The sequence below is a fragment of the Eublepharis macularius genome, chromosome 6, assembly GCF_028583425.1.
Source record: "Eublepharis macularius isolate TG4126 chromosome 6, MPM_Emac_v1.0, whole genome shotgun sequence".
Classification (NCBI taxonomy): Eukaryota; Metazoa; Chordata; class Lepidosauria; order Squamata; family Eublepharidae; genus Eublepharis; species Eublepharis macularius.
This window is the reverse complement of record NC_072795.1, coordinates 78,142,381-78,168,121: the sequence shown is the minus strand read 5'-3', so window position 1 is coordinate 78,168,121 and position 25,741 is coordinate 78,142,381. Positions and strand designations below refer to the sequence as shown.

The following is a 25,741-nucleotide window of genomic DNA, read 5'->3' as shown; positions in this document are numbered from 1 at the left end:
AACCCTGAGTTGGGTCAAATGACATAGAATTGTTTTAAATATATAAAGATTGCAATTTTATTCTACATTTTTATCTAAACACCACAGGTGTGTTACAGTAATCCAAAGTATTTTAAAATTAGTTGCCTGTTCCTCACCTGTCAGTTCCCGTTCATTCACACTTGATCCAATCCCTTGCTTGTTAAAGCCATCACAGTACCCAACATGAGTACTTCCACTTGAACCATTCTCACGATTTGCAAAGAATTCTTTAGTCTGCTCACAAAATAAGAAGTTCCTTGATGGTGTTGATGTTTTATCTTCAAGTAAAGAGCTTCGAACATTGGGAATTGTGTATGGACTTCTCAGTGATTCAGCTGGGCTTCTGAGTTCATTGCTCTTTATACAAAATCTTCGTGCCATTGTGTAAATATTCACATCAGAACCATTTCCTACCACTCTTAAGGTTACTGTAAAGAAAGGAAGGGTTACATCAGTTCTCATGGTCCCTTCTTATAAGCCCAGGGTAATACCAATCGTCACTCTGGGGTCAGGTAGCAATTTTCCCCAGGCCAGTTTGGTGAGGGATCCAGATGATCGTTTGCCATCTTCCAGGCATGGAGCAGGGGTCACTGGGGGGGGGGGACTGCGCAGGGGGGTTGGACTAGATTACCTTCAAGGCACCTTTCGACCCTATGGTTCTATGATTGTCAAGGCCTATAATAATGTATTATCTATAAACACATTATAACATATTAATTGTTCCCAAAATTATTTTTATGTATAAGTATCATATGTTTGCAATTTACAAGGAATATAATTATCTAATATTCCAAACTGTCTTACATAAAATTTCGTATTACATATTTTGAGTAAAACCTTGTCTTGCATTTTACTCATTCCAAAAGAGGGGAAATCACAGGAGGATTTTTTAAAGTGCTCTCCAATATTTCACTGGAAAAATCAAAAAAGTTCAAGAACTGTTTCATGCTATATATTTTTGGTGAGAAAAACTCTGTCTTAATAAGCATTTCATTCAGAAAAAATATCATAATGCTTTTTTCAGTGCTCCCTCAAATTTACCAGTTTTTCCATTGGAAAAATTAACCACCCCAAAACTTGTGATTCCCCCCAGGCCTTCACATCTCTAGTTTGGGATTTTTTTTAAAAAAAAATTCTTTACTTACTAGCCAAATATGTCCTCAATACACATTTCTAGAAACCTATTGGAGGAAGGGGGAGGGATTAAAGCAAATATTTCTGCAAACCCAGGGGAAGGATCCACGTTTGTAGTAATATTCTACTTTATGAAACAAATAATTTGGGGGTAAAATCAACAAAAACAGTATGAACAACATCCATATTTGTACAAACATCACACGAAACAATACCTTATCTCAGGCACAAAAACATGAAAGGGGCAGGTGAGATTGTCTCTGCACACCTGCAAGCTCATTTCTCCACTGACTCTAGCTGCCCACCCCGACCCAACTGCTTCTCTCCGCATGCTACAATAGTGGGAATGGAGAGGTACGTCAGTGTTCAAGTGATCAAAGGCCCAAGCAGGCAGTTGAAAGAGGACATGTAAATCAAAACAGTCAGGCATGCAAGCAAGAGAAGGGAGAGAAACTTCAGGAAATGAGCAAAAAAAGATCAGAGATAGCAAAAGGAGAGGGAAGCAGGAGATAGAACTCAGGAATGGCAGATAAGATGGAATGAGATAGGACAAAGGAATGGCAGCAGCAGCAAAGAGGAAGGAAATAAGGATCTCGTTCCCTCACAAAACCCTACTATTCTTAACATTAAAATGCCTAAACCTCACAGCAAATAATGAAAACAACTAAACAAGCAGAAGAGGAAAGTTTCTGTATATCAAGAGGAATCTCTAGATATGCATAAAAATATGATTTTCCCTTTAACCCCCCCACCAAAGGGAGGAAAATATGAAAGCACAGGTTCAGTACTATTAATTCTACAAGTACTAATCTTCAACTAACTTAAAAAATCATGTCTTCTTCCAAAGATTTTCCCATGTAGACATCTTCGCTAAATTACTCCAGCCAATTTCAAAGAACAACAATACAAATACAACCGTATTTATATCCAGGTTTCTTTATAAAAAAGGTGCTCGTGCGCACGCATACACGTGCACACGCACGCACACACATATATATGAATGAATGAATGAAAGTATGGGGTAACATATTAAAACTACTTTTTCCACTGCACTGTTTTCCATCATTTCCCACGGTCATGAATTGGGAAAGACCCCCACACCACGAGTGCCAGAAGTCCATTTACATGAACACTGCAAACATGCCTCATAACTTTGGACACCAAAAGGTTTAACATCCTGATGATTTAACATTCTGACGACCTCAGTTGAGCACAAGCAACAGGACCTGAAAAGGAGACTCTGGAGTGTTTCAGGAGATTCTACATTGCCATAAAGACCATCTGACTCTCTGAACCAGCTTGCCTTTTATCTTACCATGTGGACTAGGTTAGAGAGGGTCCCATAAAGCGAGGCCTCCTGGATTCTAGGAAGTGGGGGGCACTGATTCATCATCTTACAGTCCTGACATGAATCTTTTTTTTTTCTTGCTGGGCTCAGGTACCTGAAACAACTGCACAACTACCAGAAACTCAAGACCTAAGAGAGCTCTTCAGAGAACAGGAAATGCAGAGTGGAAAAATGAACAGGAGAAGGTTTGTCTGAAGGGGACCAGTTAAGATTAGCAACTTCTAAATAGTCCTTGGAGCAAGGCCTTGCCAAGACATGGGTGGAGTCCTGTTGGATCAGCCCAGCAGTGCCTCAAGTGCAGCATTTTCCTTCTCACAGTAACCGACCAATTAGTCGCACCAGAAGACCCAGAACAAAGTTAACTAGTTAACTAGGAGGCTCCAATTAGTGCAAAATGCTGCAGCTTGACTGTTATCAGGAGCGAGCAGGAGCATGAACATCACTCTCACCCTACAGTTGCTCCATTGGCTACTATCAGTTACCATGCTCAGTTCAAGGTATTGGTTATTACATACAAAGCTCTTCACGGCTTTGGTCTGGCATACTTACGGGACCACCTCCCTCCCTATGTTCCTCCACGGCAGCTTTGCTAATCTGAACAGGGTCTCCTGCAGTTGCCAGACTATACATGGGAGAAATCAACAGCAGACCATATATGGGCTTCCTCTGTGGTGGCCCCTAACCTGTGGAACGACCTGTCTGAGGAGGTCAGGAGAGCCCCCCCCCTCCCGGCTTTCCGCAAACGAGGCAAAACCAAATTATTCAGAAAGGCTTTTTACTCAAGTAGAAGGGCTGTATTGTAGGAATGGGGTCTCAGGTTCTTTGCTAATAAGATAGGGACCACAGATCACCACTATGTTGCCTTACATATTATCTGTTGCTTTAAAGATGTACTCTTATGTATCACCTGTGCTTCAAGTTGTCTAATGTCAGTACTAGAATTGATTATGTTCTGCTTCAGTATTTTTTCTACTCTGTATTGGATTCTTGCTAATACTATGTCTTTTTAAACTTGTATCTATTTACCCTACAGCATGGTTTGTGGAAACATACTTGATACTGATTGTACTAATCTTATACTGGGTAATCCTCCTCGCGTCGCAGTGAGAAAGGCAGACTACAAATGACATAAATAAATAAATAAAAAACAAGACCACATTACTGAGATCATTAACAGGCAAATTTCATTTGTTCTCATAACTGCTGATCACAGATAAATCCTTCCTCCATGAACATAACTAGTTCTCTTTTTCTGTTATTTATTCTGCCACAAGTGATAATGGTTTCCTCCCCATCGTTTACCAGCCAATTTTTGCACACCCAGCTACCATTAAAGGCACACCAAGCCCTCCCCCCCCCCCCGTCCCGCGTTAGAAACCCTAGCTCAAACTCCGCTTCTACTTCTGGGCTATGAAAATCCACATCAAGCAGTTTACAGCCCGATCCGAATTTTTACTCAAACAATAATCCACGCGATCCAGCACGGGGCTTGCTCTCAGGTAAACGCGTAAAAGTTTACTACCTATGGGTCCTGCGCTGAATGGAACAACGCTACTCAAGCTGCAGCCAGGCCTGTTCTGCTGGCCTTGTTTAGGGACCGGGAACAGCCTACAACGCAACTCAACCGCTGACCACACCCAAGGGGGGAGGGAAGGGCAGGAAGGGCGCGCTTGTACCAAACGAAACGCAATACGAGCCAGGAACTTCTTAACCGCGCCTCTCACTCGCCAGCGGCCTCAGGAGGCGCCGCTTTCTCCGCCACCTCGGAAGAGCAAAGGCTACTCGCCAGCCTCTAAGCGCTTCGGTCACTTAACTCCCGCGCCGCTCCCTCGTGCCGCGCATGCGCGCTGCGTTGCTCACCTTTTGAAACTGGTCCTGTGCGTGCGCCTGCCGCTTGTTGGTGTGCGGGTGGAGCGCGCGGATAAATTGAGAGTTATTAAAATTTAGAGTTCGCGGGATATTGGATGGGAGCTAAGCGTGGGGCTGCAGGCGACTCCCCCTTTACGTAGGCGCGCGCACTCTTTTGTTGCTCGTTCTGTTCTATCGCCTCGTGGAGGTTTTTAGATGCGTTTTACGCACCACCGACATTGTGTTCTTGCCCGCCTGACGGTGTAGTGCAAACAGTTCGCTCTTCAGGAAATCCAGCCACTCAACTATATTTGCTACACTGGCTGCAATTATGTTTTCGAGTAGTACACAAGTTTATGGTGCGTTGCGTGTACGCTGCGTTGCGTGTACGCTGATCGTTACAAAGCGGTGTAGTATTGCTACAGCGCGTTTTCGATGCTGCATGGAAAGCACGTTGAAATAAGAGCTAAAAGCTTCCAGAGACTCGGGGGGGGGGGGGTCTTCAGGGAGGTCGGGGCAGTGTGCGTCCGTCTCCATGTCCCCATTACAACCCTACGAGGATCAGTGAGGATAATGGCCCAACATCGCACACAGCAAGTTTCATCAGAGACGCTCTGAACCAGGGTTTCCCAGATCCAAGCCAGCACTTGCATCACCCTGTGCGTCAGATCGTGTGGTTTCCTAGCTTGTTCTATGCAAAGCCTGATTTTGATAGGAACCAAGTGTGTGTATTGGGGGGGGGGGGTTGTCGTGTTGGAGATATCCACATGTTCCCTGTATGCATGGACATGTTTCAGATAGGAGCTCTAATACGAAAGGTGATCTTCTGTTTTATTTCTTCACTTTGTACTTTCTTCAGAGTTGTGTGTTTTACCATTACAACAATCCTGAATTGAGGGTTGCCAGCATCTAGGTGGGGCCTGGAGCCGTCGTGGAATTACGCCCGATCTCCGCACCATACAGTTCATTTCCCATGGAGAGAATGGCTGCTGTCGCGGGGGTACTCAGTGGCATTATAACCGGCTGAGCTCCAGTCGCTCCTCAATGCACACCCTCCCGGCTTCCACGAAATGTCCAGCAATTTCCCAACCTGGAGCTGGTTCTTTGGATTTCCAGCCCCACCCCATCAAATCCGGCATAAAGGAGGGAACACTTCACCGATCTGTTCTCAAAGCACTAATAGGAAGAAAACAGAAAAGCATTTTATTGCGGTTGTATAGACGATCTGAATTGACCGATAGCCATACTAAATGGCTGGTTTACAATGCATGCTTTTCTTCACTTTATGGGACATAAGTGGTTTTAGCTTAAAATCGTTTCTGCTTCTCTTGCAGCAGAAAGGCTTATCTGTATAACCAAATTGTATCAGTTTACTATCAAGGCTGCTTCCAGTAAGCCTGAAAACAGTCATTTGATAAAGGTACCGAAAATTATGTGTTGAAGATACTCTATCATGCCCAGAAAGTGTCTTTAGGATTGTATTGTACATTTCATGCATAGAAGGAAATTGCCATTACCAGTTCAGGTCTGTAATGCAGCTATGTCTTACGTAGTTTGTGGAATACTCTTGCACCCGAGCCTAAGAACATTTATTGGGGTGTAATTGCAAATCGCATTGAAAAAAAGAGGACTTACTTCTGGGTAAATATGGATAGTGGCTTCGAATGACTTCGCAAGATTTGAGTCCAGTGGCACCTTAGAAGCCAACATGATTTTCAGGGTGTAAGCATTCGGTAGCCAAAACTCCTTTCTTCAGATGCAGGTTTAGGATTGAAAAAAGCCTACTTTTATTACTTCCACTGTAACCCACTTGCAGTGGCATGCTTCTGCTTAACCCCTTTAATCCTCCCCGCATTATACTGATTGCTTTGTGGGCTATATACCATGGATAGGGACAGCAGTTTTGGTTTTTTAAAAATTGCACCTTCACTTTTTTTTGTCTTTGAAATAAGCGGTGGATGTGAAACCCTGCTGCTTAACTCACGACCAGGACCTTTAATTTCCTGAAATGCGTGTGGTAGAAATCCTGACTCTCACCCAGAGTACCCGAAGGAGGCATCCCCTTCGTCTGGTTTTCTACGACTCTTGTTAGTCATGCAGTGAAGAATGATAGCTTTAAGGCTCGTGACTCAAAGTGTTGGGCAACGCGATGCAAGGTGAGCGAGGGCGCTTCATCCTCTCATATCGGAGAGTCAGCCAGCCTACTTTCCCCACTCTCCTGTAGGCAGATGATTAGGTCCAGCTCCGCCTCTGCCTCCGCTCCTCCCCCCGGCTGAAGCTGCTATGGTGTCTGCGGCAGCCATCTTTGTTGATGTGTCAGCTTTCAGTTCCTCTTAGGGATTGCTGCAGGAACTAGAGGGAGAGAGCGATGCCTTGCGCCTTCTCTTACCCCTGTAAGCTGTGGGGAGCAGATACTACTGCAACTGATACTCTGTTTCCCAGCTTCCTAGCAAACTGGTAAGAGCTTCCAGCCTCGGAAAGGGGACGGGTCTGGTGACTTTAACCTCGAGGAATGTTAATTAATATATGGAGTAGGCTGAGAGAGACGTACGGGGGACCTGTTACCAGGCAGAAAACGCTGGTCTTGCTCAGTGGTTTTTGTTTCAATGGCTTCTTCTGCATGACTGACTGTCCGTGCATTTTTTACGCGTGATTATATTGTCGATGGCAGATGTGGTAACTTCAGAGAGGTTTTCTTCTCATTTCTTTCATCTTTCAGCATTAAGCTTTTAATTTTGCAGGGTGGGCTGTGTATTGTTGGTGATATGCCTTAATCTCCCCCACACATAGCCCCCTCCTTTCACAAAAGATTGAAGTTTGCCTCTGAGAATTAGGTGAACATAATTTACTTCCTGGTAAAACAGGTACAACAGAGATGAGTGGCTTGCCCTCAAGGTTGCATACAAAATGATTGAAGAATACAGCCTCACTTCTCTTGCTGGTTAGCATTTTAGGAATGCCTTTGTATGGGTGTGTAGGTGTTAGTGTTATTATAGATCTTGTTTGTTAGTAAAGATTTCCTGCTAGCAGCTTCTTGTTAAACATCAAAAGTTGTTGGCCAGAAAAAACTATCTGACACTTGTAACATTCTGAGCCCTGGTGCTGACTTTGTAAGATCCTGTCTGATTGAAGAGATGCTAGAATTGTTACAAAGATATTTCTATCATTCTGTTCTTTATAAAGTTTAACATATGGGAGGGAAAGGGATTTTATTGGCTGATTTCAGCCTCACTGGTAGGGTTTTTCTTTGAGATTCTGGAAAACACAAATTCTTTTGAATAATGGTTCAAGGCAAAATTGGTGTAGGGGAGGACCCTTGTTCTAGGTTAAGGTTAAAGCCCTAAGCAGTTTTGTACCACTCCCTGGCTCAGCTACATGTTCTATGTATCCTGTTTTCATGTCTGACATTTTTTCTCAATAGTAAATGTTAACTATATAATTCATAGTGCCTCAAAGTGGAGAGTAGAGATGCTTTCCCCTACTCTGTATAGTGACACATCTTTTCTCTGTCATCAGTAGGTAGCTTTTAAATACTGCATAGCAAGTATTTTATAACCCTGCCAAGATTCGCAGCCCGATCCTATATATGTTTTCTCAGAAGTAATGCCCCACTAGATTCAGTGGGGCTTACTTTCAAGTAAGTAGACATGGGATTGCAGCCTTTGTGATTGTCTTGGATTTGGAACTATATACCAAAGGTTCTACTGGTTTCAGTGTTTGACAACTGGGAGGCCTCATTGTTGGTATATCATGGAATAAAGTCACTTATATTATGGCTCAAGTTCCAAAAAGCCATTTGTTCACGAAGCTATTTCCACAGTTTCTCTCTTTGATAGTGTCTTAAGGGTCTCCCTCGACTTATTGACAGAACTTAAATATGTAAATTTAACTTTACAATCTTGTTAAAAATTGGTAGGTTAGGATTTTCACAGCTGTGAGGCCCCTTTGTAAATGCAGTAGGTTATTTCTTCTGCTCAGTTGTTTTAATTTTCTTTTGGGGAGGTATATAAAAGTTAGTAATGATCGGTATATGGTATCCACATAGTTTAGATAAACTGGTCTTTAATTTAACTTTGATCCGTACACCAGATGATAATTGTTGTGGGTGTATGTGAACAAAGAAACTAGTATTTGAGGAAAGGTTTGCTCTGTTCAGTGATGAGATAATAAGGCCTGATGGTATGAATTGTTCCTAGCCCACTGGTTTATTTAAATTTTATGTTCCAATATTCTGGGCAAAAGAAGTGTTGAAGGCAGTTTACAAAAACATATTTTTACTAATATTAAAGATTATTTTAAAACAAATCAATAGCTGAAATTACAGAATAATCATCTTGCCTCAAAAGTAGAACAGAGCTGTTTAGGTTATGCCTCAAACATTTAGAATGTGTCAGTCGTAGCACCTGCTGCCCTAGTTCAGAGCCATGACAAGCTCTTTTCTCTATATTCTTGGCCTATATGTCTAATTCTCAACATGGCTGTATCTGTGGATACTTAAATCAGACATTACTGATCTTTCTATAAAATTGGGGGGAAACCCTGATTTATAGAAAAATCTGAAATCTTAAAACAAAAGGGTGCTGTCTAAAGCCACCCAAAGCTGTACAAGCAGCCCTTGATTCTTTAAGAAACTAATGCCCTTAGTGCCCATTGCTAAGCAACCACAACAGTATTGGGAGTTCCCAAGCCTTGGTTTTTGCCAGTAAAAGGTAGGGTGAGGGGCAGGAACCTTTCTGGTGCTGTTTTGGCCTTTGGTAGGGGACAGGCCTGGTAGCAACCACCAAGCAATTTGCTGCCATACTGCTTGCATGACTGACTCAAAAGCCACTGTGGTATAGTTCCAGTTCCAGTTGCCAGCACTGGGTTGGGAAATACCTAGAGAACTGGAGATGTTGAGTCTAAGGAGGGAGGGGTTTGGGGAGGGATGGGACTTCAGCTGGGTATAATGCCATAGAGTCAGTCCTCCAAAGTGGCCATCTTCTGCAGGGGAACGGCTGTCTGTCATTGGAAGATCAGTTGTAATTCTAGGATATCTACAGGCCCTGTCTGGAAAATGGCAGCCTTGCATGGTGCTTGCTGGGTGACCTTGAGCCAGTCACACATACAGCTGAACCTATTGGAAAGGGTTATTGTATGGATAAAATGGAGGAGAAATTATCAGCAGGCTCTTTGGGTTCTCATTGTGGAGAAAGGTGAGGTATGAATGGGTGAATATCAAAGCTAAAGATGGGGAACAGATAAAAAGTAGGTCAGGTAGGGGGTGAGAAAAAGAGAAAGAAGCAGTTGAAAGGTAAAAATATGATGGTTGCCAAGTGAAGAGAAAGAGGAAATAGTGTTCAGAGGGAAATACAGAAGGAAAGTGAGGTGCCTCCCACAAGTCTATGCAGGTTTCCCACTGTGCAGCTGGGTCCAGTGGCCACCACTGCACAACAGGAGTTTGGTTTTCCCAGGCAGAGGCTGCCTGGGGGAGGGAAGTAGGGAAGGCTGAAGGCAGAGGGCAGATAAAGATTGGTTGGCTGGAGAGTAGGGAAGAAGCAATGAAGCAAGTAAAGAGAGAGGCTTTGGGGGCTTTCTGGGAAGGGAAAACAAAATATTAGGGGATGGGAAAATGGGATGCCCATTGCAAGTTCTTGCAAGTGTCCCAACTGTACTTATGATATTTTATCATATGCAGTTCTAGTAGTGCTGTAACTGGACACCTAATAGAGAAAAGAGCTGTATTATGATGCTACAAGGTTTGGTCTAGTTATCCTTACAGAGCAATCCTAAGCAGAGTTACACCAGTCTAGGCCCATTGAAATCAGTGGGCGTAGACTGGTGTAACTCTGCTTAGGATTGCACCGACAGTGTATGAAGTTGCACCCTGGGACTAGAATGAGCGAGCAGTGTGACCTTGGGGCTTAGCAGGTTGGGGGTCCCAAACCCATGAGCTCATTTTAATGTGCTTTGACAGCTTTTGCTAAAATCAAGATTTTTCATACCCTGTTTCAATTCTGTATGTATGTATAGAGACCAGATGATGGAGAATAAATGCATGTTCACTTTTTTGACTCCCTGCACCATCTAAGATGCAGATGCTAGCACTGGATGTAATAATTTATTTAGTTAAAGAGCTTATTTGTGCTTATTATTCATTTTGGGTTACATCTGCGTGCTACCTCCTTACTGTGCTGTTTCAGCAATAAATAGGACTCCAACAATGAGTCATAAATCTCTTGAAAGAAGTCAAGTTCATTGGAAAATAGGGAGATGAAGGTCAAAATGGTTTGTGACAACATATTTGTTCTTTGGTTTTTCTACTGGGTTCCCCCTTTCTTATGGCTTCTGTCTGTTATCTGACTTGGCGTCAACAGTATCCCCAGCAGAAATTCTTCCTTTATTTATTAAAATTAATTCATTGCTGGTTCACACACCATCCCAGGAGCTTAGGGAAAGTAACGATAAAATACCAGTTGCAGTTAAATCCATTTTTCACCCCTCTTCCTGGTCATCACAATGAACAAAAATTACTTGCACAACTTAATGGAAGATGCTGAGACTAAACGTTTCCAAGGAGGAGAAATTCCACCGATGAGGGATAGCCATCATGGCCACCTTCAGCAAGTCTATGCTGTGCTAATTTACTCCATGAGGAAGTTACTCCTGAAGGTTTTGATAAAGGTGAATGCTGTGTCTTGAGGTATAGGCCATTTGGGGATCCTTATCAGGTCGTCTTAATGAAGTCTTTTAACCAGAGATAGTGAAGATGCAGTGTGTCCATCAAATGGCATATGCATCTGTAAAACACTAAAAGTACTTTTTACCGGCTTCGGATTCTGAACTGTTATCAAGAGTGATCCCACATCAAACATTAATAATTCAGGCTTGGTTAGTATTAGAGTTATTACATCTCATTGCTGTTAAATTGCTTTTGTTACAGGTTGCACATGCTGCTTGGTTTTCTAAGCTGACAATATTATAATTTTTCCCCAAACAATGGAGTCCTTAAAAAACAGAAGTGAAATGAAGCATGGGACAGAATCCTGTAACATGAATATATGGTTATTTCTGTGTTGGTTAACATCAAAGGAGGTGACAGTTTCTTGTAGTACAACCTTCTGAAGAATTACTCATTATTTCAGTGGGTTTACTCCCATTCTGTAGTCATCCCATTCACTATCAGTTACTGGGCTCATTTCAAGGTATTGGCTATCACATACAAAGCCCTTCATGGCCATGGTTGCTCACATCTTCAGGACCCCCCCCCCCCACCTGTATGCTCCATCATGGCAGCTTCACTCCTCTGAACAGGGCCTTCTGCAGGTTCCATCCTGCAACTGGGCAAAATCAAGAACTGCCATACATGAGCATTTTCTGTTGTGCCCTTCACTTATGGGATGGCCTGCCTGATGAGGTTAGGCGGGCTCCCACACTCCTAGCTTTCTGCGAACTATGAAAAACTGAATTATACAGGAAGACTTCTTTATACTGGTAGGAAGACTGTACTGTAAGGAAATGGTTCAGAGAGATGCTTTGCATAAAGGACAGGGGCTGTGGACTATACTACTGTGCATGTACTAGGTAGCTTCTTCATAACTTAATATGCCATGTTTAATTGTTTATGGTTTGTTTCAACATTTCAGCTTTGTATTCAGATTTCTGTTTGCATTCACATTTTTCTAATCCATACCCTATTTCATTGTTATTAAATGTCCAAGCCATTGATCGTATTCTCACACTGTGTAATCTGCTTTGAGTGTCAGTGAGAAAGGTGGACTATAAATAGACCTTTACAATCAAAACTAAATTGGGTAAAAACCATAGTATATTGGTAATAAGGACTAATATTGTGATCACCACAGAGATGCATACAAATGTTCCTTACATAATTTCAAATGGGAATATATATGGTAGAAAAGTCTTGAATAACTTACTTTTTTCTTTTTGATTCAAGTTTTGATTAAGTCATGGCTGTGATTGCATCAGTTAAAACAATCATTAGTAACACATCACTTGATAGCAGTCATTGACCATATTATAGTGTATTATGAGAGAAAGGAAGAATGTAATTTTCTTTTCTCATTAGGAAGGAATTACTTTACCTAATAGCAGCTGATAATTGTGTCCCCAGACTACATCAAGTAGACAATTTGAGATGGCTTGCCAGTAACATGCTTTGCCAGTGGATATTTCATTGACATTCTGATGTATGTGAGCAACTGGTTAGTAATAGAACAGTCTAAAATAGACAATAAACACTATATATGCATATCTCTCTAGATACAAGGGCCTAAGTCTTCAGGGAATTATAACATGTCCTTTGGAAGTCTTGTTCATATAATCTTGAGTGTGTAAGGACAAGCTATTGTTTCTTATTGGTGAGGAAAAGACAATCTCTTCACAGGCTTAGGAAGGGCTTTTCTCTGTTAAGATGCAGTTGTTAAGCTGCCTTTTTTGGTCTTTTCTGATATTGCTTCCTAGGCAATAAAGAGAGAATATCTTTTAACCTTTAGCTGTTTGAGCAATTCCTCTTGGCATTGGATTGCAGGGCTGAATGGGAGCATGAAACACTTAACGCTGTGCAGCGTTGTCTGAGCTACTGGGGTTGCCATTGTATTACCTTTGATCAAAATTCCTTCCTGCTACACCTCTAACCGTTCTGAACAAAACTCGTTCCTACCCCACTTCAGGCTTTTGTCATCTCTGTTCCTATTTACTAACTTTGTTGAGCTTTTGGGCACATTTGGAATTCTGACGCAGGATGGTGGGTGCAAGAACAGAATGGCTGCCACAGGAGATTCAGCCAATCACAAAATGTCAGAGGGTGAGATAAGGTGTAACTCAAACAGTAACTCCTCAACATTTCAGCCAGAAATTTTGTTAACCAGATGCCTTTTAAAATGAACATATTTAAAATTATTTTCTTGCATGTGCATGCACAGGTTATCTTCAGTCATGCAGTGCTGTGGTGGCAGCTGCTGCTGAAGTAATTTCTAAAAAATCTGCACAGCCAATCAGAAGCCCTGCTCTTCAAAAGCCCCACCCCACTTTCTAAAAATACTTGGTGGGTGTCTGAAAAGGTCTCAGTGGGTGACATGTTGCCGTCCTCTGGTATATACAGACACTTGTGAAAAATGTTGTTCTGTCCTGGTTGTCCTCTTAAATGAGATGCTGTGGAGAAATTATGTGCTCTGGTCTCCAGTACTAAATTTGACTGAGGATGTTTAGGGTGCTAACTCAGCAGTGCTTCTTTCCTTTTTTTCGTGTTTTTTTTTCTTCAGGATTGTTGTGCAATCTGAACTTAAGGTTTCATATTTAATCTTTTGAAGTAAGTTTCTCAGTTGCAAACACTTGGAAATCTTTGCATTTGTGTTTGGTCACAAAACGTTTCTTCCTCTCCTTGTAACATTTGTCACAATACACAGAATCAAACTGTGTTGCTCCTACTGTAATCCATTTTGTTAACCATTACCTTATGTTGGACTTGGGCAAGTAATTAAGCAGCATTCTGTATTGAACTTTACCTTGGTGATCATTTGTAGTTGAATCCTGACCAAAGTGCGGGCAATTCTTATGAGACTCTGGTAAAGGAGGGGAAAGGAAAGGCATACAAGAAATTGTATCTTGAAACAGTGCAGAAGATATTGGAATCATGGAAACCACCATTCCATTTGTATAAATGATTTTGCCTTTTAAATACATCGTTTCAAGTTTTTAAATCTTACAGTCAAAATGAAGCTTTTTGCAAGCTGTCATTTTATAAAGAATTTCTCAAAAAAGTATTTCTCTTAACTGTCTCAGTCATTAACACTCATTCTGTTGCATTTTTTTAATTTAAAACATTTGTATGCCACATTTCTACCCAACACAGGCCTCCAAGGTGGCAAACAATCAAAACATTAAAACAGTGTATAAAATAAAGATATATAAAATATTTAAAACAGTTAAATAAAATATATAAACTTCCAGGCACACCAAGAAGAAGAGATCCAATGAGATTTACAGTGCAATCCTAAAAAGAGTTAATTAAGTCAAAGCTCATTGGTTTCAATGGGCTTAGATTGGAATAACTCTTCTTAGAATTTCACTGTCTATGAGAGAGAGCCAAACAAAACAAAAAAAGTATTCATTGGCTGTTGGAAGACAATGATAGCAGGAGACGGACAAATCTTCTTGGAGAGAGGGTTTCAAAGTTTTGGCACCACGAGCAAGAAGGCCTTTTCTCGGGTTGCCACATGTCTTGATTTTGTTGATAGGGGCACCCAAAGCCGGGTCTCCAAAAACGACTGGCGTGCATGGGTGTATTCACATGGGCGAACATGGTCTGTAAGGTATGCTGTCCCCAAGCCATGTAGGGCTTTAAAGGTCAGTACCTTGAATTTGGCCCTGAAGCAAACGGGGAGCCAGTGCAGATGAAACAAGACTTGGAGGGATATGGTTCCCACGACCTGTTCCAGTCAGCATTCTGGCCACAGCACTGTGTTCCAACTATAGCTTCTGGACAGTCTTCAAAGGCAGCCCCTCATAGAGCACATTCAGTAATCCAGTGTACATGTTACCAGGGCATACATCTCAGTGGCATGATCCTTTCTGCCCAGGAAGCACTGCAGTTGGCTCACCAGCCGGAGCTAGTGAAAGATGCCCCTGGCTACTGCTGCTACGTTTTCATCCAACAGGAGGCCTGTGTCCAGCAGCACCACAAACTTAAGAACCTTCTCCTTTTGGGGAGAACAGAAGATATCCCAATTCCTGCATCAAACCTTCCCCCCCATCAGTAGCACCTCCATCCTGTTGGAATTGTGTCAGTTTCTTTGCCCTTGTCTGTCCCCAAACTGCCTCAAGGCTCCTGTTCACTATTTCCACATCCTTCCTGGCAACTGCTGGAAAGTGTAAGATAGAGCTGAGTGTCATCCACATACTGGTGGCATATCAAAGGCATGTGAATGTATAGAATCCATAGTTGTGTCTGACAAGCCAGAGTTAGCCTGATAGGATGATGTGCCATTCTAAAACCTGTCGTTTGCATTTTTTAATCCTGTCGTTAATCTAAGGAGCTCTGGGTGGCATACATGATTCTTTCCTCCCCATCTTAACACTCACAACCACCCCATAAAATCTATTAAGTTGAAGGAGAATGGCTGCTCAAAGCTTCCTGGCAGAAGGAGTACTTGAATCTCAGGCTCCTTAATCCTAGTAGAATACTCTAATTGCTGTACCCTGCTAGGTCTTGGAAAGAGGTAGTAGGATCTCTTGGAATGTGTATTATATTACTAATATTGCAGGCACTCAACCAATAAATGCCTGTTGCATTTCTGCAACCCGTTTCTGCAATGCACTCTTTGCTATAGTGTTGGGATGAGGGAGGAGGGAATAACCTATTGTCCTGTCAAACTGTTGCTGGAGAAATGTAGTATCTATTCAAGCAAAGTGTAGCCACCAGGAAAGACCTTTAGAAGTGGCAAGCAAGCTGGTCACTACTCTCTTTTTTGTAAACCTGTAGATTAGTGACCCTGTCATGCTTTAACATGACATTTGAAATATGAATATTTCTTAAGTTTCCTTATCAGCCTGCTTTATTTTCTGACCCAGAAAATTCAGGAAAACCTTTACAACTGTTTGCTTCTGTTCACAAGTTACATTCATGTTAACTGTAATAACGTTGAAAATGATGTGTTATGTGTGGAGGCAGGAAGTGTTTCTTGAGAGTGATAGCTTGCTGATCTCTTAGTAGAGTATTTACACACACACACTTTTAACTTCTTCCCACTCTGGACAGTGCACTGAGATTCTTTGGAATAAGAAATCCCATGATATTGTCCTCAGATGTTGGAGGCATTTGAAAACTGTCTAATCTTATTTAATACTAGATGAAATATGAGCAGAATAATGTGAAGTCCCAGCTGCATGCTTCCATATTTCTCCTGTTATCAATTCATTAGTAGTGTTCTGCTCTGTAACATCTTTTTCTCCTCTCCATCTCTAGATCTCATTCATGCTTGTTTTTCTATTCTAATAAATACTCAGAGAGTACTACTAAAATTCTACAGTAACGTGTAAGGGAATATACCCAGTGTATTTAAAAGGAAGAAGTGTTTGTGTTGAGAAGAGAGTATGAGAATGTATTTGACAATTATGTTTTGAATATTGTCTGTTGCTGTCTAATTTGAAAGGGAACATTTGTATTTAATGACCCCAAGTGGACAGCTTAAATGTGCAAAGCAGACTCTACAATGCAGCCTCTGCGCTGTTAGCCAATATATGTGATTAATCTGTTGAACTTATGATTTTGTACTGCTAATAACAGGGCATGGCTCCTGCATCTATCAAAAACAGGAATGGTCCATATAGTTCTTATAATTAAGGGTGTTGTTATGTCATTTATAACTTGGCTTCTTTAATTGCTTCGTGATGCATTTTGTACCATTTAACTGTGATATATTATAAAGCACTGGTTTGCTAATTAAAAAGTAACCAAACGTGATACAGAATATATGCATTTTTGTTTGAATACTTTTATCTGCTTCCAGGAAAGCAAGGCAGTTTTGTCATTAGCCAAGCACGGCATGATTCTCTTTGCTCTTATACAGTGTAGGGCTGGCTATGGAGCGTCCTGTTTACTTTGCTCCCTAGGCCTCAAGATGCTCTAGCAGCTGAGGAAAAGAGGATCTCTTTGTTCTGTGCTCAGTGGCCTTTAATGTTTTGGTTTAAAGGGGGGTTGATGTGTCTGGGATATTGTTTATCATGTAAAAGGGCTTAAGAATAAAACAGCAGTACTTTACATCATTCTACTGTTGTCCTTCCTAATAATAACATGCAGAATTTATAAGGGAATTTCCCCTGTAAAAATGTATCACTCACCTAGAATCTTTCTTGATAAGATAAATCTGCAGTTTTATGTAATGTGCTGTATCTTTAATATACTACATACACCTGAGAAAATCATCAGCATGCAATGGTAAAAGCGAAGAATTAAATTTCATGCTAGCTATTTTAGTCAGTGGAAGGAACTTAAATTGGTATATATTTATATTAAGTATTGCTGTATATTAAGTATATTGCTGTAGGTAAGAAATTAATTTTAAAGCAATATCCTTAGTGTCTGTGAGGGAAATGTTTGTTTCCCTATTAAGGGGGAGGGATTTCACACTGGTCTGAATGATCTCTAACCTATCACACAAGATAAAATGGAAGCAGAGAGAACAATGTATGCTGTACTGAACTGTTTGGTAGAACAGCAGGGTAAAACTGTAAAAGATAAGGATGTGCTCAGTGCCAGAAAAGGCCAAGGGAAAGGACAGAAGTAGTTTGGTTTTTTGTCGATAGTTGGATTTGAAAAAGACTTCTGTTCTGAAATTAGCAGGATGTTATGGCTGCTCCAGCTTTCAGAGCTTGCAAACCAGCTCTCCACTACTGAAGATTGGGAGTTAGGCTGAAGGGGAAGCTACTTGCCCAATTCGAGGATGGGCTCACTGAAGAGAGTCCTTTAATGTGTGAGCTGGGTGGTATCTCCTCAGTTTAAAAAGTGGGTGAAGGAATTAACTTTGCAGGAGGTGTGTGTTTCATGACCTAGCATGATGATTTCAGGCTTGAAGGGGAAAGAGGAACTGTCCAGCAAGAGTTTAAGCATCCTGAACTCAGGGGATAAATGTATCTGGCTGAGGCCAAGACACTGCCATGGCTGCAGCTTCTAATATCTTTATAGAATCAAGTTAATGAGGATTGTGTGCACCAATAAGACTATGGAGGGAGGGACAAAGGGAAAGGCTAAGGTAGCAAGACACAATAACACTGCTTAGCTTTTGTTTCAGTTGAAGATGAAGACTTCAACACTTTTGAACTGGAGTTTAAAGAAGGCAGGAGAGAGGGGTGCTTTGGAAGACAGTTGTGTGTAAAGGAATGTCCAGCTCAGAATGGCTTTAAAAATAAGTTCAATGGACACGTGACTTGAGGGCATGGCTGCCTGAAGCTTTCCGTTGGGAGGGGGGAAGAGACAACGTAGCTTTGATTAACAGCTAGAGATTCTTCTCCAGCTGATAAATCACTCTGGATAAGGAGGGATTGTGAGTTTAACCACTTGTGCTCCGTTTGACAACTTTGCTGAAGGTTTTACTGCCCAGGTTTCTGGGCGGCAACTGGAGATTGGAGTGTTGGGAGCTGGAAGCCGGAATTCAGAGGCCAAGTCAACCCTCGGTCTTAAACTTAAGAACTTATTTGAACTTCAAAGAACTAAGTAACTCTGCGACACAGCTATTTCTTCTGTGGTGAGATAATACTCTGCTTTCCTGGCCTTTTCTCTAAAATATTTAGGCATCACATTGACGGGGATGAATTGTATGCTATTTCAAAATAACTATGTTAAGACGTGGAAAGAAATTAAGAAGGATATGTTAAGATGGGATAAACTACAGCTGTCCTTGTTGGGGAGAGTATCAGTTATTAAGATGAATGTTTTACCTAGGATGCTATTTTTGTTCCAGACAATACTTGTTTTAACTTCAGAAATACCATTTAAACAGCGGCAAAAGGATATATCAACATTTATCAACATATGTCAACAAGGAAAAACATGAGTTAAATACAAAATTTTACAAGATGCAAAGGAAAGAGGTGGCCTAGGTCTACTGGACTAGAAGTTGTATTTTGCTGCCTTATGTCTAATGTGGATGAAGGAATGGATGCTTCTGAGAAATGATAGGCTCTTGACTTTGGAAGGTCATAACCTGAAATTTGGATGGCATGCTTATTTGTCGTATGATAAAGTTTACCATAGACTTTATGGTAAATCACTATATTAGGAGAGCCATCTTGAGAATTTGGAATAAATATAAACTGAGACTATCACAGAAGACACCACTTTGGATTTCAACACAGGAAGCTTTCTATAGACGTGAAATGGTAACTAAACAGAGATGGTTGATATAGGGAGAATTATTAGAGTTCTCACAAGGAGACTGTAAATTGAAGACAAGGGAAGATTTAATAGCTAAAGGCTATAAATGTCAGTGGTTCTTCTATGCACAATTGCTAGAAAGGTTTAAATTAAATAAAAATTAGGAGGCTTTGATTATGATAAAACAGAGTTTGAAAAAAGGCTTTGTGCAAATGATGAACACGTTGCCAAAATGTACGAACTTTTGTTGAAATTTGAAACGAAAGAAGAATGTGTGAAAGACTGTATGGTAAAATGGGCCAAAATTTGGGGTATAATATACAAATGGACCAGTGGGAAAATATGTGGATACGGGGGCTTAAATTCACTTGGAGTTCCACGCTAAAAGAACATTTTTACAAAATGATGTATCAGTGGTATATTTCTCCTGATAAATTAGCAAAAATGAGTAAAGATGTGTCAAACAAATGTTGGAAATGTGAGCAACATGAAGGAACATTTTATTATCTTTGGTGGACTTGTCTTAAAGCAAAAAAAAATTGGTCACAAATTCATATGATGATACAGAAAATTTTGAAGAACATATAATTTAAACCAGAAGCCTTTTTGTTGGGATTAATGAACAAACAGTTGGAAAACAAACATGGTATTATATTTTTATATATGACAACGGTGGCTAGCTTTTTATATGTGCAAAAATGGAAACGTACAGTATTGCCTTCAGTAGATCACTGGATTGTGACAATGATGGAGTTAGTAGAGATGGCTAAACTTACAGCTCTGATTAGAGATAAAACACTGTCTACTTTGACATTTAATTGGAAACCCCTTATTGACTTCTTTTTTCAGAACAAAAAGGGGTACAAAAGAAGGAGGAGGAATAACAGGGTCAGAGGAACATTAAGATTTTGCACTACAAGAGTTGTTATAATAAAATACAGAGTACACAGAACATACCTTATTTACTTCCTGAGTGAGACGAGAAAAAATGAATTGATGATTTGTGGATTTAATTTCTAAGAAGATAAACGTGGGAAAAATAAATAGAAGGGGGACTGTATTGAAAAGGTAACCTTTAGGGGTATTAAAACTACAAATACAATGTGTGTAAAGATATAATAGGTGTTGTAGAGGAAAATAGAAAATGAAATACGTATTTTTCTTTTTCTTTAATTTTTGTTTCTTTTTTTTTGCTTTCTCTATTCCTTTTTCTTTAATTTTTTTTCTCTGCCCCTTTATTGGGTTTTTAATCTTATTAATAAAATAAAAATTATTATAAAAATAAGTTCAATATCTATCAGTTCTGGAATAGATTAATTATTCTCGATTGAGAACAGTCCACTTCAACTATCTGATTCATAGTTAGAAGAAAATACATAGTATTTCAAAGTACAAATTGATCACTTTCTTTAGATAGAAAATATAGGGAAAGGTCTTTATTTTTCATAATATCTAGTGCAAGGAGCACAGCTGTTTGGCCCACACAGTGGCAAGTTATTTAAGAGTCTCAAGTCAGACTCTACTTGTTGTCAGTCTCACTGTTTAGTCAGGGCTAATGGGAGGGGCAGACTCCAAACTTCAGTCTGTGGTTAATCCTTTTGTTGATTAATCCATTCAAGCTTACCGTTTTGCTTACAAATATGCAGATTGGGGAGCCCTGCTTCCTGTTCACAAAAATAATTTGTATCTGTGTGTGGGCACGCACCCTCTCAAGTCGTTGCTGACTTACGGTGACCCTGTAGGGCTTTCAAGGAAAGAGACAGTCATAGGTGGATTGTCATTGCCTGCCTCTGCACAGTAACTCTGGCCTTCCTTAGTGGTCTTCCAACTACTGAGCATGGGTGACCTTACTTTGCTTCTGAGATCTGATGAACTCGGGCTACCTGGATCATCCAGGTCAGGACATCTCTGTTCATACCTTTTTTTTTTTAACCTGGGTATTCATGGATCTGGGAGGCAGCCATGGTATATAAGACAGAGCTATAAGACACAACCTACCTTTGAGCTATGGAAGTGATAACATAAAGCATTGTTTTCCAGCCAGTCGGTCGCAGGCCAGCCCTCCCTAATGCTCATCCTCTCTCTCTCTTTCTCTCTTCTTCCTCCTGCTAGCTTTTCACATTCTCGCTTCCCCCACCTTGCAACAGTAATGGGAGAGGGAAGCCATCCAACAACTAGTAACTTTATGAGTACACACACATTCCTATTTGGAATATTTCTGTAGGAAAATCACGAATGAAGTGGCTCTTGTAAGAACCAAAATAAGTGCTTAATTTGAGGCAAGGTTTTGACCTGTATTTTGGATACTAAGACCTGACCTTGGAAACAATATCTTCCATATCATGCATTAGTTGACATTCTTTCACTGCATATACATGCTGATTGATAAAGAATCAATTCAAATGGGCCCTGATGGTTATTAGAATGTGTTTCTTAGAATCATAAAGGGGATTAGAGGGCATAATGGAGAAGTGTGTGCTCAAAGGCTGGAGTATAGCCCTCATATGCAAAGGCTGTGTACTTGAGAATGCCACTCAACTCGCGTTAGTAGGATGTGATGTTTGTTGTTTCTCAAACATACATGGTTGGCCACCGTAGATAATGGAATAATGGACTAGACGTGGACTCAGATCATACTTTGCCTAAGGCTCCAGTAAACCTTGGACCAGTCCTGGATGGATCACTGTACCAAGTAAATTTGAACTAGTGGGCCACCATATCCAAAAGGTTGGGAACCACTGACATAAAACATCAGTGCATGAGGGAGCATACTTGGGTATTGTTCACTAGACCTCATGGTTAAATAGGTAAACCCCTAGTATATCAGTCACCCTGACTATTAAGAATTTCTTGAGCTAACCCATATTGAAACTTAAAATGGTTATTGTGAACTCTGTTTTTGAAGACTTGCACTAAATAAGTTTAAATTTTCTTACCAGATTTTTTTGTGGAAAGATGGAAGAGAACTTATCAGAAGAACAAGGTGCATTAAATGTTGAGGAAGCTTGCAAAACACTAGGAACTGACTGTCTACACACTACATACACTGGAGCTGATCAAAGCACTTTGAGAACAACGGATGATAAACCGAGGACATTGACTGCCAGTCCAGCAGCTACTGACACATGTGGAAATGGGGGCATGGTTGATGCACAGCTTACACCAGAAGTTAATGGAGGAGGGGATTGCCATGCCAAATCCTCTGGAATACAAATAGAAAGATCCAAGAAAGCAGACTGTGAGCAGCAGCTTTCCAAAATGGATGGCACAAACCACTCCCTGATAGACATATTACACGGGCTCGGAGAATTTGACCATATTAAAAGGTCTGATAAGGTTTGTTCAGAAAGCCCATATGACACAGATTGTACCAAGAACCTTATTTCAACTATACAAAGTGCTTCCTCTCAGGAGGCTTTGCTAGAAGAGATAGAGTCTGAACTGCTATCAATGGATTTATTGAAAGAGCATAAACCTCCAAATGGAGTCTGCAAGAGCGAGGCTGCACTGGTTGTGTTTGAAAAATACATGCAAGATAAATATCTGCAGCAAGAGCACACAATAAAGAAGTAAGTACTGGGTGACTGTTAATGTGGAGGTCTTTAAACGTGATCATTCTCTGTTGTGTGTTATGGTGTTAAGTCTTTATGCTGGGTAACTATGGTGATACACCTGGAGGTAATTTGGTTCTTTCTACCCCAAAAGGAAAAATGTACTTCCTAATGATTTGGCTGTTCCCGTTTGGGTGTAACCTAACTGTTGTCCTGCTTTGGCCAGTTGCATTAGCATAGCTGGTGTGCTCTTTGCTGAGAATTTCATGGCTTCTTCCCCCCACTCCTCCCATTCTGACAACTATGAGTTTGTAGTTAGGCTCCTGTATATGAACAGTAGCATGAACAGTCGTAATGAATGTAATATTAGGGTGCATTACTGGGTAGAGGCATTTCTCTACACCTTCAAAGGAAGTGTGTGGTTCAAGGGGGGGTGGGCATATTCTACTGTTTAAAGGGAAAATGCCAAAATACCTATGCATCTTGGTGGTGGAGAGCACCTTCAAGTCATAGCTGACTTATGGCAACCCCTGGCGGGTGTTCATGGCAAGAGAGTAACAGAGGTGGTTTGTCATTGCCTTCCTCTGCAACCCTGGTCTCGTTGGAAGTCTCCCATCCAATTACTAACCAAGGCTGACCCTGCTTAGCTTCTGAGATCTGACAAGATCAGGCTCACCTGGGCTATCCAGGTCAGCGTCTGGGCATCCTAGGCTTGCCCTAAAGAAGCTTTTGCAACTTGGCCTTTTAGTGCCAAACTATATGATACATTGCATGTAACTGTAATCCAGTGCTAAGCATCACTTTAGTCCTGTGATTACCTCTCCATTGAAATATGCCCTTGGGAGGGAATGCATGGTGAACAGCATTGTAGCAAAAAGTGCTTTATTCTTCTCCACGAACTGTTGCGTCTAATCCCCACCAGTGTTCCAGGTACGCATTCATCCTGTGAAAATTGTCTAGAGTTCTATGGAAAGCAGTTGACAGGAGAAGGCTTCAGTGCTTCCTTTTCTTTCTCATCTCCCTTCTGTGCTATAAAGAGTTGCTTCCCTCAGATGCTTTGCAACAGAGAAGGGGTGATGGGACTAACAGTAATCTGCAGCCTTGTGTAGTAGCCAGTTTGATTGTGAGTATCGGCTGTAATTTCCTTTGCATCAGAAAGTGTCTGTGCTACTTTTATGACACTTATCTTAATTTAAGAACACTCCCCCCCCCCCGGTTGTCATTGACCTTTGTTTGGGAGGGGTAGTAGCTTGACATGCAAAAGGTCCCAGGCTCAATCTCCTGCATCTCCGTTTAAGGATCCAGTAGTAGGTGATGTGAAAGATCTCCACTTGACACCTTGGAAAGCCATTGCCAGTCTGAGGGCCAAGCTACAAGTCACTTGAACGGCAAGTGAACAGACTCACATGTATTCCGCCCTGTTCACTTGCGCTCCAAGTAGAGCGCAAGTGAACAGGGAGGAATACATGTGAGGGCCAAGCTACAAGTGACGAATGACACTTGAACGGCAAGTGGATTGAGTGGAGGATAAGTGAACAGGGAGAAATACACTTGCCGTTCAAGTGTCATACGTCACTTGTAACTTGGCCCTGAGAAGACAGTATTGACTTGGATAGAGCAGTGGTCTGATTCAGTATAAGGCAGCTTCATGTCTGTCCCTTTACTGAACATTTTTTAGCAGCATCTCGGCTACCTTTCTTGAGTTAGTCTACCTCTGTCTTTGTCTACGTGAACTGATTTGACCTCTTCATCTTCCTGATATGTTTAGGACACAAATGTTCACCGAAGTAGCTATCCTTAAGTTATAAAATATACCTTTCCTCCTTCGCAAATGTGGAATTAAGTGTAGGGAATATCAGTGGGAGATGTAAACCCAGCTCCTTCACATCAGAAGCAATAGCCAAGCCCTTTAATCATTTTTTCAATGCTACTGAGGCAAGAGAAGTCGAATGTTGGTGCCCTGGATTGAAGCCTATTAAAGTCTGTGACCTGCTTCTCTGCCGAGGCCTTCCAGGACATCCTTGTGATTACAGAGAGGCTCTCCAGCTGGGGCAGGCTTTATCATCAGGCTGGGGGTGTGAAGCATTCCCAGGCAGCTTTGTTTACGTTCTTAAGGTGCTCATTTTAAACAAAACTGAATCCCACAGTTACAGGAAATGATGTCTGTTGCAAATCTAACTCGAAACAGTTTAAACCCTGCAATGTAGTAGCCTCTGCATCTAACAAAACATTTGGGTGGCCTTGGATTACTGTTGGTTAATCTTGGTTGATTTCTGTGAACTACGGCAGATTTCAGCTTCAAAGAGAGGATGCCCCTTATGTGGAAAGTTAGGGTAGCTGAGATGCAGTTTTTAATTTTATGAGTTGGTCAGAGTTTGTTTATTTATTATATATATTTTAGTCACCACCACCACTCATCCCAGGGTCTTAAGGTGACTTACAACATTTAATAATCTAATAGTTAGGGTAGCTGTGTTGTGGCTTTTAATTTTATGAGTTGGTCTGAGTGTAATGAGTCTTTGTTTGAATGTAGTTACAGCACTGAGAACAGGATTGTGTGCTCTGCTTCTGCTCACAAGTTCTCCTCCCCTTTGTCTTCACCTGTTATGTGTATGCTTGTCCTAGTCCAGCACTGAAACCAAGAACTTTTGGAGTCATCGTGTTGCTGTTGTGCATGCAACCATGGATCATAGTTAAGAGCAATAGCTGAAGGATTAGCAGGAGGGAGCATCTCATAACTGGTTCCTGATTTCTGAACCAAGGTTCAGGAATCACTACCGTTACATCTGCACTTTCCCAGTAGGTACACCTTGCTAGAAGATATTCTACTGGAGGCTTTGAAGAGTCATTTCTTATCACAATGTACGCATAAGCCCTTGCATGCTGTTTAGGTATGATCTGGCTATAATTCAAAACCTTTGTTTTGGAAAATTCATGATAGTTAGGAGCTGGCTTTCAGAACTATTGTCT

At 41.1% G+C, this 25,741-nt stretch overlaps 2 protein-coding genes across 2 annotated transcripts in view; one reads left to right on the top strand and one right to left on the bottom strand.

The window, feature by feature from the left end:
- The window catches only part of TDRD1 (tudor domain containing 1), a 102,849-nt gene extending 102,438 nt beyond the window's left edge, over positions 1–411 (bottom strand). The window contains exon 1 of the mRNA XM_054982860.1: positions 138–411. Coding sequence (XP_054838835.1) covers positions 138–402 — 265 coding nt within the window. The 5' untranslated portion in view covers positions 403–411. The remainder of the gene's footprint in view (positions 1–137) is intronic.
- A 6,294-nt stretch (positions 412–6,705) lies between these two features.
- Positions 6,706–25,741, top strand: part of CCDC186 (coiled-coil domain containing 186) — a 45,610-nt gene continuing 26,574 nt past the window's right edge. The window contains exons 1-2 of the mRNA XM_054982920.1: positions 6,706–6,808; positions 22,160–22,789. Coding sequence (XP_054838895.1) covers positions 22,176–22,789 — 614 coding nt within the window. The 5' untranslated portion in view covers positions 6,706–6,808; positions 22,160–22,175. The remainder of the gene's footprint in view (positions 6,809–22,159; positions 22,790–25,741) is intronic.